Source organism: Gavia stellata, chromosome 23, assembly GCF_030936135.1.
Source record: "Gavia stellata isolate bGavSte3 chromosome 23, bGavSte3.hap2, whole genome shotgun sequence".
Classification (NCBI taxonomy): Eukaryota; Metazoa; Chordata; class Aves; order Gaviiformes; family Gaviidae; genus Gavia; species Gavia stellata.
The window spans coordinates 146,845-163,075 of NC_082616.1; the positions used below are offsets into that span (position 1 = coordinate 146,845).

The 16,231-nt window shown below is 50.8% G+C and overlaps 1 protein-coding gene across 1 annotated transcript in view; it reads left to right on the top strand.

Annotated features, from left to right (window-relative positions):
* Positions 1 to 16,231, top strand: part of LOC132319035 (hydrocephalus-inducing protein homolog) — a 148,933-nt gene that overhangs the window by 79,236 nt on the left and 53,466 nt on the right. The window contains exons 20-22 of the mRNA XM_059828440.1: positions 1,798 to 1,941; positions 3,666 to 3,809; positions 4,664 to 4,977. Coding sequence (XP_059684423.1) covers positions 1,798 to 1,941; positions 3,666 to 3,809; positions 4,664 to 4,977 — 602 coding nt within the window. The remainder of the gene's footprint in view (positions 1 to 1,797; positions 1,942 to 3,665; positions 3,810 to 4,663; positions 4,978 to 16,231) is intronic.

The window sequence follows — 16,231 nt, forward strand, 5'->3', positions numbered from 1 at the left end:
CCACAAGTTACCATGGCAGCACCAGTTGCTTTTCTTGCTGGCCACCATCAGTTGCTAAGGCTTTTTTTTGTGTTTCTATAGCTACCATAAACCCAACTTGCTGACACCAAAATGCGGGCTGAAGGAAGTATTCCTACTTCAGGGGCAAACAGCAGGTTACAAGGTGCCGTGTGCTGAGGCAGAAAGGAAGGGCAGGGAAAATAAGTTACACTTAGACTAGGAACACAGGAAGAAAGGAGATTAAAAAATGCAAGGTAATATATCTGGGGGAAGCAGTGAGTAAAACAAACCACCTGTGAGGGGAGGGAGTGTCTGGGAGCAGCATCATTTTTCCTCTGTAGACAAACAGAAGCCGAGGGCTTGTCTAGCAGCGAGTCCTGGAGGAGAAAAACGAACAGGGTGTGTCAGCTCTAATGATCATTCTCCACGGGGGAGCCTGTTCCCAGGGATCATTATACTTGACAGCTTGACTTTTGTCAGTATTTCCATAACAGCTCGCCCCAGTCTCTCAGCCAGCCGCGGTGTCCCAAGGGCAGCCAGGTCTTGCAGCACCCTTGGATGGCAGCTGAGAGGGGGGATTTCAGCAGGGGAAATCCAACTCTGCAAGGCAACTGCCAGCTAACCCTGGTGTGCATTCCCTGGCTCCAGATGTTTAAGCAACTATGGAATAAATCCCCATTAAGCTCCTGCTGATAGCAGTGCTTTGAAAGGTGTTTTAAAGGGTTGCCTCAGGAGCAGCTTGAGGAAGACTTGATTACTCACTCAGTTGACTGTGGTGGGACTGTTCCTGTGCAGTTCTGAGCCCAAAGGTTTTGCTGAAGAGGGAAAAAGGTACCGGAAAGGAAACAAAGTGATCAGGGCACTGGTGAGGGTGTCTTGCCTGGAAAGGCCAAAGGGGATCTGTGAGCTGAGTTGTGGCTGCCTGGCTCGTGCAGTCAAAGCCCAGACCCTGGGAGTGGGCTTTCCACCTTACTTGGCTCTTGAGAACTTAATACTCTTCAGGTTGGCCAGAAACCCAACTGCCTGCACTGCCTGTGCAACACAGATGATTTTGGAGACTGTAGGCTCCAATGAGGAGTTGGGTTGTGGTGTTGTACCAGAGAGAAGAGTGAGAAATGACGGGAGGAATTTGGGAAAGTGAAACCATGAGAAATCAGGAAAAAGTCTTGAACGCAAGAGCATCCAGCTTCAGCAGAGGGTTTTCGTGTAAAGTGCAAGACATCTCTTTTCTGGGGAGATTGCTTTTAAAACCAGCTTTAGGAGGGCACAGTACAGCCTTGGAGTGAGTGATCCCCTCTTTACCTGAAGGCAGGCTGGCTAGTTGGGTTTTTGCCATGGATCCTTTCCACTAAGCTTCCGAGGGAGGGTTTGCTGGCATTTGCCTTTCTACCACTTGTTTCCCTTAATATAGTTAGGTATTTTTTAATCCATTCCTACAGCCTTTCATAAGCATTATGCTTAGCGATGGGGCACATCAAATCATTATTTGGGGCAGGGATTATTACAATTGTAGACAGCACATGACTCAAGTGCCTTTTGCGGATGTTGGGGTGTAGTGTTACGGACATTTGAGTGCAGAATAAATAGGATGCAGCATAGGAAGAGGGGGGCTGTTGAGGAGATGAGTGACTGTCACTTTAGGGCAGTAATAGCTGCTGATGGCCAAGATCCCATGGCATGGTTTTTATCCATGCTATCAAAATCCTTTATGTCCACGGTCGGGTGGCTAGCAACTGCAGGGTGTTTTCTGGACGCCCTGCTAGCACCCGCTGGGTGACGTGTGCCTCTTGCATGCAGGTGGTGAAGGAGCGGCTGCTGTGTCATGCCATGGTGGGGAGCAAGGCAGGGAAGGCACAGATCATGCAAGTGGATGTCACCTGTGAGTTTGTTGTTCCTGTTGTGCAGCTATCCTCCAGAGAAGTCACTTTCCGGGTGGAGAAGGTAAGTCTTTGGATTGCATGCTGGCATTGAACAGCTTGGCTGATGACTGAGAGCCCGTGGGGTGTGTGCGCTTGTGTTCAAAGGAGGAAGTTAAATATCTTCTCCAAGTCCTCGGGGCTTTGGCTATTGATTTGAGAAGGACAAAGCTTTTGCCATTAACACCGAGATCATTATTTTGCTCCTCTGGGCTGGGGGACAGTCTCAGCAGCTCTATTCTGCCTTTTTTGATGTGGAGACAGAATTGAGCTGCTGAGCCAAGGGCGGAGGGTGAGATGTGTGGGACCCCCGAGAACAGCGTGGGCTTTGCTCAGCCACCTCGTGTGCTGGGGCTGCAGCTGAGCGATGCTAAACCCGCTCCTCACCCCTCCTGAGGCGCTTTGTAAAATAAGTGAGGACATTTTTAGGGCTGGGACTGTTTCTTAACTTCACCAAAGTAAAACTGAGATTACAGCTGCTCCGCTGAGGGGGATCATGGCCACTTGTAGAGAGACACCAGTTTCTGTACTCAGTATAACGGGAGGTTTTTAAGGATCCTCCAAGGCACGGTGAAGTCTGAACACTGATCCTGTAGGGGAGCTGAGAAAAACTGATTTAGCTGTCAACTCCTCAGGCTGATGAGGAAAAACTGTCATCTCTTGTCTCTCTTTGCCTTCTCTGCTGTTGGTATGGATGCTAGCTCTTTGCATTTCCCCAAGCCTCACTTTCTTCAAAGGACCCACAGACGTCCTTCAGCCGCAGTGGTGATAACACCAACGTGAAGCAGGTGCCCTTTAGTCTGTGGATCCTGACTCCTGCATCATCTTTCCCTCTCCCGCGAGGAGTCTGAAAAAGAGAAGATATTTCATTATTTAGTTTCTGTGTTTTCAGGTCTCTCCTCCGGTTCCTAGGCTTCCAGAGAAGCACAAAATCCTGTGAGCAGGCAGTTCTGATTTAATTAGAAGCTTTTCAGCTCTGCCTGATGTCTGCCTGTGGTCTGCTTGATGCCACGCGCTCTGATTTATCGAGCGTTACGACGCTGCAGCTGTTTGATATCAATACACCCAGAACTAGTTTCCCAAACACTGCCTAGTTTACATAAACCATGCAGGAAGCCCAGAGCAATGCATAAACAGGAAGAAATAGCTTAGGCTGAGCTTGAGCTTTGAGGCTACAGACACCTTGTCACTGTAGCAGGGGCGGCAGGAGACACGTTGCAAACGAACTGTCGAGGTTTCTCGCTGGCTGTATGTGCATGGAAATGTTCAAAGCTAACCGTAGGCTACTGCAGGCTCTCCACTACGGGCTAAATCCTGCTTGCTTTTCTCCTCTGACTAGCATCACTGCTTTTATGAGGCTACTAGAACCGATAGGCTTATAAGAAATGACCGTATGTGCGTGAAAAGTCTTGTGCCATTCCGCCCAAGAGAGGGTACAAAACTGGAGACAAACGAACTGGGTTCACTTTCTCTTTTGATCTTGTTCAAGCAGCTGCCTCCTCTCGGGGTCCTATCCCCCCATGTGTACCTGAGACTGTTTCCCTGTCCCCCGGGGGATGCTCTAGTTTCTAAAGATGAGAAGCATCTGATCTACTTCAAGGAAACCTTTCTAGAAGGGTAGAAGTGAATAAAAATAGTAAATAGAGGTGTATGCTCTTCTGGGGTTGAAAAACTTGAAACGCATCAGAAAGGAAAGGACGTCCGTGGTCGCTTCAGGTTGTTTTTTTTCCTTGTCTCCTGTTTCTGTAGCAACCTGGTGATGTCCTTGCTCTTCAGCACAAGCCTCTTTCTTTAAAAAACAACTCCTCCCTGCCACTCAGCGTTGTCCTGGCCCTAGAGCAACCCTTCATGATCTGCGATGCTGACCGGCAGCCCCTCCCCGCAGATGTTCAGGTGAGCAGCCGTGGACCTTCGTGCTGGTGGGGTTTGAAGAGGGAGGAGCGTGGTGGTGCATTTCTGTTGGGAGGTCCTCTGGTAGCGAGGTTTATTCTTTAGAATCAGCAGTAGACTGGCCCGAACTAAATTAGATTCAAAACAAGTTGCTGAAGGAACCAAAATATCATCTGAATTGGGGAAATATGTCCTGGCTCTAAGCCATGAGGAGAGGGGAGCGTGCAACTAGGTCTGGGCATGCCATGTAGTAAAGATGTCTCCTGGAATCCATCCTAGCTCTCCAGCAGCCATCCAGATAACCTCGAGAGCAGCTTGCTCCCTTCAAGAGCAGCCCTGCTTTCCAGAAGGCTGAGGATGCTCCTCCAGCCGCTCCCCGGCACCTGCCCCGTTGTTGGTGGAAGGTGTTGGGTATGGACTCTGCGAAACGTGTTGTGGTAGGCACGGCCACCATTTCTGCGCCGTGCCAGTGACTAGCACCTGCAAGGGTGAGGCTGCAATGCCATTGCGCTTGTGCTGTGAGGATAAAGGAGTTCCTGTAGAGTCAGGGCAAAAGGCCCTGGCTTGCCAGAGTGCTGGTTTGGTTATGTATTTAGCGTATAGCTTCTGTGGGTCCAGAATTCAGGAGAACAATATTTACTTCCCTCTTGTACTGATGCAGGGCCCAGAGGCATGAGCCTGAGATAGTCTCAGACAAGAGTGGTGTGGTGCTTGCGGTCACGTGCACGCTGTAAAGAAAAGGAAGGATGAACTGAGAAGGCCACGTTGGGGTCACATGTTGAATATTTACACGTTTCATGCCATCAGACCTTGGGACTTCATCACACTGGTGCTTAATACTCTTCATCTCCTTGCAGCCCATGAAGCTGGAGGTAGGGGAGGAGCTTCACCTCTCCATCAGATTTAACCCTGCTTTTGAAGAGCATTTGAACACCTGGGTAGCAGAGAAGGCTCTGAAAATACACTTTCTCGAGCACCCTCGTGAGGAGCAGGTCACCGTTCGGGGAGAGGTCTACTTCCCGAATCTCCACATCCAGACCACGGCCCTGGACTTCGGCTGTATATTGAACGACACTGAAGCTGTCCAGTATGTTGAGATGACTAACTGCAGCCCGCTGCTTGTCCAGTACCACTGGTCATTCCTGGTGGACAGCCACGCGAAGCAGATGAGGTACGTGCACCAGTGCCCTTTCCTTGAAGCTCTTCTTCCTGGTGTCCTGTTTGTACTTTGCCAAGACCAAGCTGTTTGCCTGGGATCCGACAAATTGCCTTCAACTTTCCCTTGTGGAAATAACACCTACCAGGCGTGGTCAGGCTCGATGCGTAGGGAATAGGTGATCTCCACCAGTTTGATGCTGGGAAAGAGGCAGCGTTCTCCAGCCAAGCTGGGACCGTAAGACACGACCAACACTTTTCGCAGAGCCCGTAGCCTAGAATCCTGCTTGGTGTCTGGAGCTACAGAGCCATGCTTAGGCGCTTGGAAAAGCAGATCTATAACGGGAGCTCTCTTCCTTTCCTGCCAACCCTACTTGTCATCATGTCATACAAAGAACCTACACAGGCACTGCCACCAGAACGATGTGCTGCTGCCCCAGTCTCTTGCTGCTGCTTTGCCGTAGCCCCCGTCCTGGTTCCCCTGGGAAGGAAAGCTGGTGTGGAAAGCTGCTTTCTCAGACCTTTGTGGCCTGAGGCAAACACCACCTTGGTGAAGTGAGTTTTCATCTGCTCAACTGCACGTCATATTCGCCAAACAGCTCTTTAGTGTTTTGCAGCGAAATGGCAGGTCCTGGTGCAGCTTCGAGTGCAGCTGTAGATGTTGGGGGGAGGACTTATCTGAACATCCCCTGGGAGCAGGGCCACCCAGCGCTGGTCTGTGGTTTCCAAGCCAATCTTGTAGTCATGCCAGAGCACATCTATAAACAGATTTCTAGCAGTTCCTCATGCTGTGGCCTCTCTACATAGTACAAAAGTCTAGTCTGGGCAGTTTTAATTACAGTCACAAATGGTTTTTCCATAATGCCCTAGGAAACCGAGCAAAATCACCCATTGTGCATTGAAGTGCTGCTATTACAAATACCGGAGATCCTCAATAAACAGTTTTGTTCAGGGCATTGGGATCTGGCTCAGAGGAGACAACCTACTGGGAAGTGGAAATTAGCTATGGCTATGAGGAGGGCTTGGGGGGAGAACATCTGGGCATTGGGGTAGCCCGTCCACAGCTGGCTCTTGCCAAGTAACAACAAGTCTTTAGTGTGGCCCTTCTTGATGCACAGCGCCTTCAAGAACAGACCCTAAAATGCAGAGGAAAGTCTGCAAAAGCAGGTGGAGGGAGGCGGGCAGGGGAAGAGGAGCAGGGCTGTAAGCTCTGCTTGGAGGCCCCTGTCATCTCCTGGTAAATGAGATTAGGGTTTAATTACCAGCTAAAGGGAAAATCTAATTTTGATGATGGAACAATGCATATATTTTATAAGAGAAACAAACACATTGCAGCGAAGCCTGTGTGGAATTAATTTCCTCTGGGGCCACTTGTTGGCTGGTTGCCTGTTTATCTTTACTCTTATTTTTTTTTAGAACCAATTTAGGTTTTTGAAAATGCGAATGCTGAATCAGTTCTCAGCTTTTAATTACACCGTCTCCACCTACATTGGCTTTGCTGGACCTGAGCCTGCAGGTGCTCATTCTTCCAGCGGGTGCGGAGTCACCCGACTCTGCTGAGTCGGTAGCAGTTGAGGGTCCTGAGCATCTGGCAGGATAGCAGCCTCTGCTCCACAGGGTTTGGCATAGCCCCTTTGCTGGCTCGTTAGCGCTGTGGACGTTACGACAGCTCCCTTCTCTGCTCTGCATATTAATTAAGCAGTAATGTACTCTCCGGGTCCCTCAGCAGACACCATGTGATCCTCTGTGGCAGAGCTGGAAATGAAGACGGTCTCCAAGCTATTAACACCTCAAATTGCTCATTAAGAGCCCTGCAGAAGAGCAACATGTCAGATATTATTCCTGGTCCACATTAAGCAGTGTTGGTATTCTGAATTGTCAGATCAAACTAACTCAGTCTGACATTGAGGGAATCAAACATCAGGTCTCAGGAAGGTGAGATCAATAGAATTTAACCGTCCATGCATCTAACCTTGCTGGAGCCGATCATCAGAGACTCCCAGCGCCAATCAGACACATCTATTTATTTTGGCCAGGAGAGAAAAGTGTTGTTTCTCTGCCTGGACAGGGCGCTGTGTGCTTAGATCTCTTTTTCTTTTTCTCTTCTAATTGTTCAACCCATTTTTTTCTCCTTACACTTTAGTCACTGCTGCTACTTGGAGCAGAGCAATCATATGAGCAACACAGTCCAACCGTTGTTGTGTGGTTGGACATGCCCAACTCATGCCAACCCATGCCCCTTCTCTGACACTGCTGAGCCGTAAATCTCTCATGGTTACTCTTCTTCTAGACCTATGTGGTTAGAGACAAACTGAGAATAGGCTCTCCTCACCCCTTGGACCTGTGATAGCTCAAAGCTGAGTTAAGCCTTTGCACCAAGATGTTTTCTGCAGCGTTGGAGTGGATCTCCAGAATCGCCCAGGAGGAGACAGTAGATCTGGAGTCAAATTCAAACATTTCATCACCTTTCTTACCTTAAAGGTTTCTTGAAAGACTGATTTGTCCCCCTTTCTAAGGGCAGTACTCAGCTTCTCAGCTTTGTTTGGGATCCCCATCAAAAGGAAGACATTAAATGCAAAGGGTATACAAGGATTTTCTTAGAGACCTGTGACAAAGGCTCATCCCCAAACTTAGCTGTTCTCTAGAGTTTTCATCCTTCATTAAGGGTCCACGCCTTGTCATTTACTTTGAGCGTTGCTGTTCCTGCATCACCTCTTTGTCCCCGTCACGCGAGCCATGTTCCCTGGGACAGAGCTAACACACGCCGTGCTCTCCGTGTGCCAGGATGGATCAGCAGGAGCTCTGCACTTCCATGGCACATGTCAAGCCCCCTCCGTGCATTGATCCGACATCTCTGGAGAGTGGGAACTTCTTGGCTACAAAGCCAGCATAATGAATTGCCAGTAGATTCTTTGGGGAAAGAGTTTGTTGGCCTAAACATCTAGAAAATGACTCTTCCCTTTCCATCCAGGATTTTCTTGGGCAATTTGTTTTGAACAAACCAGCAGCCTTTCTCCTCCCAAGTGGATCTTCCTGTAGTGTTAGTAATTCCTCATGCCTCTGCCCTCTCTCCTTCCATGTCCCCTGGCAGGTTGCACTGCAGGGACCCTGCGAGCCAGATCTCAGCCTTGGTACTGACAAAAAAAAAACCCAAATCAATTCTGTATTGTATTTGATGAGTTTTTTGCTTTGTTGTTTTTATAGCAAGGAAGAAATGGAAAATGTAGACGGTGAAAAACAGTGCAAGGCAAAAACCTGACAGCAGTGCTCTGTCAGCCACCGGAGGGGAGAGGTAGCAACATCAGCAGTGAGAATATACATCAGACATGCACACATCCACCGTGCCCCTGATGCTGGGGAGTCTGGGATGGGTGACAGTAGAGCATACCCCCTTCTCACCCCGCAGTGCAATCAGCTCCTCGGGGCAGGACATTTTGGGCTTTGGTAGCCCCATGGGTGCTATTTCTCCTGCTTCAATCCCATGGGTAACTTAGAAAAGGAGGACTGAGTCGTGATGGAAATGTGCTGCTGAAGGTGTCCTTCAGCCGTGTGTGGTTTGGCAGCAGCTGAGAAGCGGTTTGCTCGGTGTAACAGAGAAGTGGCCTCTTATTTTTTGGAGACGGAGTCTCTTGGAGCAAGGGCTGGGTGCCGGGAAGGCTTTACTTCTGGGGTGGCAGTCTGGCTGCCATGAGTGGCTGATGGACAGGCTCTGTACTCGTGGACAGAGGCACTGGGGAGCTGAAGCAAGGGCGACTTGGGGAAATTTGTGACCTGTTCCCCTCCAGAAAGGATGAAAAGTAAATACAGTGAGTGCCAAGGAGGGCTTTGGAGCCAGGAGTGAGTGAGCATATGTTGTTGCCAAGTCTGTATTAGAGACATAAACCCATCTACTCGGCATGGTACAGTGATGCTTTATCAGAACGAAGGTTGGAGTGTGATGATTTCCTATTTGCAACATGTCTGTAAACTTCTTTCTTCTCTACCTCCACCTTCAGCATGGTGACCCTCACCATGTACCCTCCACCTTTGCGCCTTCCAGCACGACACTGCTTTTTCCCCAGCTCATTTGCTGGGAAGCTGCAGGTTTGCGACAGCTTCTGCTGCCCCGGGGCTTCTGCCCAACGGTTTCACTGTTGAGCACCTGGAGGACTTTTACCTGGGCCATCGCAATGGAGGTTGGAGCCCAGAACGGCTGCGTGGGAATCACTTCAACTGTTACACTTGGGTTTTCTGAGGCTCAGCCTCCTCCTTTGCATGAGGGTGACAGACCCCGAGAGCTTTCATTTGGCCCGGCAGACCGGGGAGCAGCCCCAGGGTGTTGGAGGAGTGAATTGAGGGCAGGGGAGGTGAAGGAGAAACTATTGCTTGGGTGGAAAGCGCTGCATGTCCCTGCCAAGGTGGTGTCAGGCAGCTGACTCTCTCCCTGACTTTGTCCTGTGCCATCAGGACGAAGCGTGGGAGATATCCATGTGCCATCCGTGCCCTGAGTGGGCTGCGGTTGGACGGGGGTTGCCTTCTGGTCTTACAGCTGGCCAGCAAACGCTGGCTGGAAGGTGACTTCTTGCCCTGCCAGCGATGTTCAGCTAGGGAACCTGGGGAGCAGCCGACTTCTCTCTTTGCTTTCTGAACGTCTTCATTACCCAAGGCATGCAGTGGGAACCCAAGGTACGTTTGCACTGCAAACGACGTCCCTCTCCCTATAAACGCCATTACGCCTGTGCTGCCTGGATGGCTCATGCTTTAATTGCCGCTGGGCTGCTGCTCAAGACCCCGTCTCTGCAGAGCTTTACTGTTTATGCAACAAAATGTTGATTTGGGGGGGATTTTTTTTGTTTGGTTTGTGGGAACAGCTCGCTGTCGTAGCCTGGCTGAGGCAGAGCGAGAGCATTGGTTCAGGAGCTGAATCCTGGGTGGCAGGATAGGCTATTTGTGCCTGTTTATTTGCTGAGCTGCTGTCACTGCATCTGGTGATGATGAGTAAGGTGACATAATTTTCCAGACCTCGTTTCTCTTAATCTTTCCAGCTGTTTCTCACCCATCACAGTTTTCCTACATCATGCAAGCTGTGCATCAAACAGTGTTCCTTAAGGGAAAATCCGTCTGAACCCGCTGGCATTGCTCTGCCCAAGAGTGTCGTTTGTAGTATTGCTGTGCTCTTTGGTACATCCCTGTCTTTACAGGGGAGCTGAGAAACCTTTAAACTCTTAGGAGTAGGAGCTCAGGCCAGATTTGAATCCACGTGTCAAATCTTCACATGTTTTTGGGTATAAATCTGCCCTGGGGATTTTTGTGCTGATCCCTTCTAGTCCAAGGCGCTTCCTAGCACACAGGTGATGGAGAGCTCAGCTCCCTGCCGGTCCCGTCTTCAGCCCGGAGCTGGCTGCTGCCGAGACAGGGATTTGCAGCAAAAACCCTTCCAGAGAACAGGGATTTTGTCGTGTGTGAGGCTGGACAGTGAAGCTAATGCTCTTCCTTCTCTCTTTTCCCCTCGAGAGGCTGATACCGGGATGGTGGGTGGACAGCATGGGTTTTGGGTGGGTTTCAGATCCCTTGGTGCTTACTGGCTGGTTTAAGGCAGACGAGGAGTGTACCAGTGAGGGAGATCATTTCCCAAGACATCATCACGCATTTCTTTTTCAGAAAGTGTGGGATCTGTCCGGCATGTGCCGGTGCTGTGGTTTCCTCTTCTATCACTGAGGAGGCCGGAGATTGTCCCAGCGTGGAGCAGAAGTAATGCTTGCTGTTCCTCTCAAAGTCAGGTGGCCAAAGCCAGCGTTTTGGTCCCCAATGGTTTCTTTGGCCACAGCCGCCAGCTCCATGTGCTCTAGGTGAGGAGCCACTCCATGCTGCCATAGACTCTGTTAAATGACCCTGTTAAAAAAAAAAAAAAAATCATCTGTCATCAGCTGGCCCGTCTCTTCATCCCTGAAAATAGCCGTGGTGAAGAACTGCCATTCCTACTGCCCTTGTAGCTGCACAGGAGCGTTGGTTCATAGAATCATAGAATATCTCAAGTTGGAAAGGACCTATAAGGTTTATTGAGTCCAACTCCCTGCTCCTCGCAGGACTATCTAAAACTAAACCATTTGACTAAGACCATTGTCCAGATGATCCGTGAACTCTGACAGATTGCCGTGCTGCTCGCGGAAGCAGATGGATTGTCTTTGCCCACTCAACAAACAAGTAGCAATTGGGTTACGAGAGTAGGGCCCCTGTGTTCAAACAGCCCTGGTGAGGACTTTGGGATGTTGAGGAGGTATCGCCGTAGATGTACATTTCCTGACTCGGAGAGGGAGGCAGGCAGGGGCGAAGAGAGGGGAACCCTTTAGCTCTTTACAGCAGAGCAGCTTGGGGAGGACTTCAGCTCACAGGGAGATTTCATGGGGCTCCGCGAAGAGCAGGGCAGCCCAGTGAGATGCCCACCGCAGAGTTAGTGGTGTGGGCTGGTGCGAGAAGGATTGATTTATTCCCCACCGTCTGCTTTGTGTAGTGGAGGGAGGCAGGGGTCCCTGGGGGGTCGGGCACCCCGAGGGTCCTTCTGGGCCAGCTGGCATGCCATGCGTTTTCGAGAGCGCCTGACTCAGTTAATGCCGCCTTTTCAGCCGCTCTGCCCTCGGAAGAGTCATCTGTCTCCTCTGCAGGAAACCTTTCCAACTGTGAGCTTGCTTTGCTTGCTTCGTCTTCGGTGGTAACTGTCCCCTCTCCCTCGCCCGCTTGCTTCCGTCACCCCACACTTGCCCTCAGCTGTCCCCGGTGTCGCCTGGACCAGGCCAACCCTGTCCGGTCGTCCCTCGCCCCGTCCCCAGGAGCTCAGTGGGGCCGTTGGACTGTGAGCACGTTTCCCGGCAGTACATCTGCCTTGCTCTGGGTAAAGCAGGGGGTAATTCTGTTGTACTCTGTGAGTGACCTTTAATTAATAACTCAGCAGCCATGTTAACTAGCCTTTTACACCAACCCTATAAATCAAGGTAAAAGCCATGCTCAGCCTTAAATCTGTGATTTCTGCTGCTGTGACAAGCCCTGTTCCTTCTGGACAGGGGATGGATGGTGGTGCCAGCGTACTCAGCGGGGTGGAGCTTCAGTGTCTGTCTGATTGATTTTGGGATGCGACCCTAGGAAGTCTATTAAACTGGAGCTTTTCTTGGTTTGTTTTTCATTCTGCCTTCGTTATCGTTGCTGCTTTACCTTCTCCCGCTTTTCACTGCGGTGACCTGCTGTGGAGTCCCATTGGGAGGGCGCGCTGGGCTGCGGCATTGCTGCCCACCTGGGACGTGCCGGGCAGCCCGCATCAGTGCAGGCCAGTGGAGACACCTTCTGGGGTTCCGCAGAAGCGGTCGAGATGAGCAGGGACGTTTCCCCCTAGGTGAGGACTTCAGGATGTGCTCCATCTTTTCATCTCCCTCCTTTTCCACGCTCTGCTCTTGGCACCCTGGAGGGACAGTGATGCTAGCTGGTGGGCAGAAGAGCCCAGGGACACACTGGTCCTCAACCCCCAGGATGCCTCAGCTCAGACTTGAGCTTCTTTTTGACTTCTTGTAGGGTGAAGCTGGCCTGCCAAGCCTACCCAGCCTGCTCCCTGTGACCTCAGGCTCTCTCCTGTTCATCCCTTTCACAAACTTGTTGAGATCCAGCTTTGGTCTCCTGCAGCGTTTCCCCTAAGGAGAGGCTAGATCAGGAATCTCTCTCTTCCCATGGCTGGGAGCCTTCTGCTTGCCTAACGCTCCCCGAACCAGCCTGCTGCTCTCAACTGGTTATTCTCAACCAGTTCTTTGGCTCCCCCCCCCCACTTCCTAATAATTTTAACCATTGCAGCCATACCCTTCTTGGTTTGCCAAGCTCTCAGGCTTGACCCTATGAAGACATCTCAAAATGGTGAATGTCCAGATCCCTGCCACAAAGAGAGCTGGAGCACATCTCTCCTTGTTTGCTGTCAGTTACGGGGGGTCAACACAGTTGTCTGTTTGCAGAGCCAATTTTTGAAGTAGCTGGTAAGATTGTAATTGGTGCTGATTACTTTAAATAGCATCTCCAAATTACAGCTGTTGGGGCTCGTTTAATTTTGAACAAAGATGACAAATCGTCTTTCTCGTTAGAGCTACTGATTTGTTCAGAGGGACCTTTGGCCGGAGTCTGATTAAGAAGCGTTTTTCTGTCTGATGGAGAAGCCGGAGCTTCCTACCGCCTCACCTGATGCTTCTAAATCACCTGGCTGATGTGCAAAGCATGAGGAAGGAGAGGACTTAATGGGTAGTGTTTTGCCATCTGTAAAATGAGAGCAAGTCAGAATAACTCCGGTGAAGTCAATGGAGACTTCTTCCAGGGCTATCACTTGCCAAGAGAGGCAAGTACTGCTGCCGAAGGGTGATCTCCAGCAAGACCCACTGTGCCTGCAGTGCTGGTGGCTGGCCCTGACTCAGCTTAGGCTGGACCAAGGTGGCTGAGGAGCTTTAGCGCCTGCACCCTGCAAAACCAGACCAGGCATGTCCCGTGGGAATACTCTGAGAGAGGTACAAACCATGTCAGAAGAGCTTGAGGGGCCTCAGCTGCTCCTCTGACTCTTCTCATCAAAAGTGATGGTACAGTTGAGGTCAGTGGGCTTCAGCAGGAGCCGAGGCCTCTCGGCGCACCCCAAAATCAAATCCTGTGGCTCCTGCTTGGAAGGTGCTGGAGCGTTTTGGTTGCTGCCCCAGGAATGTGATACTTCTCTTCAGTAGTAACATCCCTGCGTCCATTCCTACACAATTTCTCTTTTCAAAGGAGAAATCAAAATTCTCCCTCATCTCTCAAAATATTTTTTTTGACTCAAGTAAGTGGCTCTTAAAACTGCTTATTAACTTTGAGTTAATTAATACTCGCTCACAGGGGGACATCCCCAGGACCGCTCACTGCATTCAGATGAACGCCGAATCCAGCTTAATCATTTCCAGCGTGTGCGAGACAGAAATTGGAGGTGTCGGATCTCACTGCAGTGATGTTGCTTCTCTTCTCTCTCTCTCTCTCCACTGCCTGGTCTGAATTTCAGTGGGTGGTTCAGGAAATACCCAAGCCTTAGCTCAGCAGAGGAATTTATCCTAGCAAAGAAATAGTCGTCGGGGCCATTTGAACAAAATGCAGTTTAATATTTGCTATTGATGAGGGCAAACCATCCCCACCACCTTCCTCAGCTGCTGGCCAGGTGGCCCAGCTCAAGCCCAGTGTTCCCACATGGTGCACTGGGAAGGGTTTCGGTTTGCTCCGGTGTTCCGTTATTTTGCTTTCAGTTGCAAACACCCTTGAGCTGTCTGTGGCTTGGTCCAAAGTGCCTTTTTAATATGCATCTGATGGCCCCAGGGAGAAATGAAAGTGCATTGTAGGGGTCTGTAAGCCTGTGTAGACACCTCACGGGCATGCGGTCTGCGGTGCCTTGCCCTGTGATAACCTGAAAAGAGCTCGTGCTTTGTTGAGAGGCTTGTTTGTACCCCCTGCCATGGCTGTGCCTGATGGGTGCACCAGCGGGTGGTCCTTGGAAGGCCAGGCAAGGATGTGAGGGTACATGTGGGTGCCATGCACTAGGGAAGCAGCCTCAGCACTGTTTAATGCGAAGGGGTGGTGGCTTCTGGCCCGTGTCCTCGTTGCTGGCAGGGGCTGTGGGGGACTCGGGTGCTCCCCTTGCAGCGCTGCAGGTTCGGGGTGACGCTCCTGATGTCGATGTCTCTCGCGCAGCCTGGGTCGGCAGGGTCACATCGTCCCACGTGAATCTTCACATGGAGTTTGCAGAAGCGGTGTGATTTCTAGCTCCTCTATTTTGGGAGGCGGGTGTGGGAAGCGGTGTGAAGCTGTGTCCCTAGCAGGCTCAGAAACCAAGAGACAGGGTGAGATTTATTTTTTTCTAATGTCTCAGAGGCTGGGGACGATGGGCGGCACAAACTTGTCCTGGCCCTAGCAGGAAGGACTCCTCTCTCCCCGGTGTCAATCCACCCGTGCTGCCATTAAATGCCCACTGTTAATTCCTGGATGCATTTTGTCTCGTCTGAGGGGTGGCCAGGTTGGATGAGACAGACCCAGAGGGGTTAACACCTTGCTTTCGGCCCCTCCAGCTCCAGGCTGACCTGCTTATGTCGGGAGGCTCCTTGCTTCAGCTCCACGGTGCTGGTGGAGGCAATTCCACAGCCCTTTGGCCTCTCTGGTTTGGGATGGGTCCTCTCTGCAGGTGGAGGAGCTGCTCTCTGCTCCTTGCCTTCCTCCTTGCATTCACAACCTTGGCCAGAAGGTGCTGGGGAGGAAGAGGAAGAGCTGCCTAAAGCCTGAGCTGATGCTGAGCTTCCTATCTTCCCCCTCCTTCTCCTTTTCTGAGACAGCTCTCTTTCCTTCAGTGCCAAGAAGATTTCTTGTCTCAGAGATCAGAAATAAGGCAGCTTTCTGTTGACACCTTGGGTTCCTCGTTCCCTCCCTTTTCACGTTACACTTGTTATTCATTTTGACTTTCCCCCACTGGAAAAAGTCCCTTGTGGTTCTCTGTGCTTCTCCACAGCAGGACTCGCTAATCACATCATCTCCCAGCACTGGGTCCCAGAGGGCTTCTCCTTTAGAGTGAAAAATATTGTTGTTGTCTAGGCACCGTGGTTCCGTGAAGTTGCCTCAAACCATTCTATAAAACTAAAGGTAATTTAATAAACGATGATGGATTTTCCATCTCAGGGGTTTCTCTCTCCTCAGGAGTTGTTATTAACCCGCAGTATTTATCACAAGCACTCTAAGAGCCGCAGTTTCATTTCCTCGCTAGGATGGATCGCAGCTAGCAGTTTTGGGACAGCCGCCGTGATGATGGCCAGGCTCATGTGCTGAACTGGTTCATGAACTGGTGCATAGCTGGAGGGCTTCCGAGTGCTCCTGGCCCTGGATATTTGTACCCCTATGCTGCAGGCATCTCCTTTATCAGCCAGGGGAAGTAGTGTTGCCCAGAGGCACTGTTGTCACAGCTGAGCTGAATTTATTTCATCCTTACATAGATGCCCAACTTAGTGGCTGCTGGAGGTGTGGATTGGTTTGGTTGCCTAGTGTGAAATGTATTAAGGTGCCTCAGCTGAGAGGAGTGAAGGTTATGCAGGTGGGCCTGGAGATGGGTGATGCTTTGCAGGGGCAACTGAATGCTTTTGTCCCCTCCAGTCCTGGTTTGTCCTTCCACGCAGACAGTGCTGAGGTTGTCTTTGGGGTCCCCCATGGGGTCCCAGCAGCAGGTGGAGGGAGGGTTGGGGAGGGGTGACGGCACCGCTGCTCATCGGTCCCTGCTT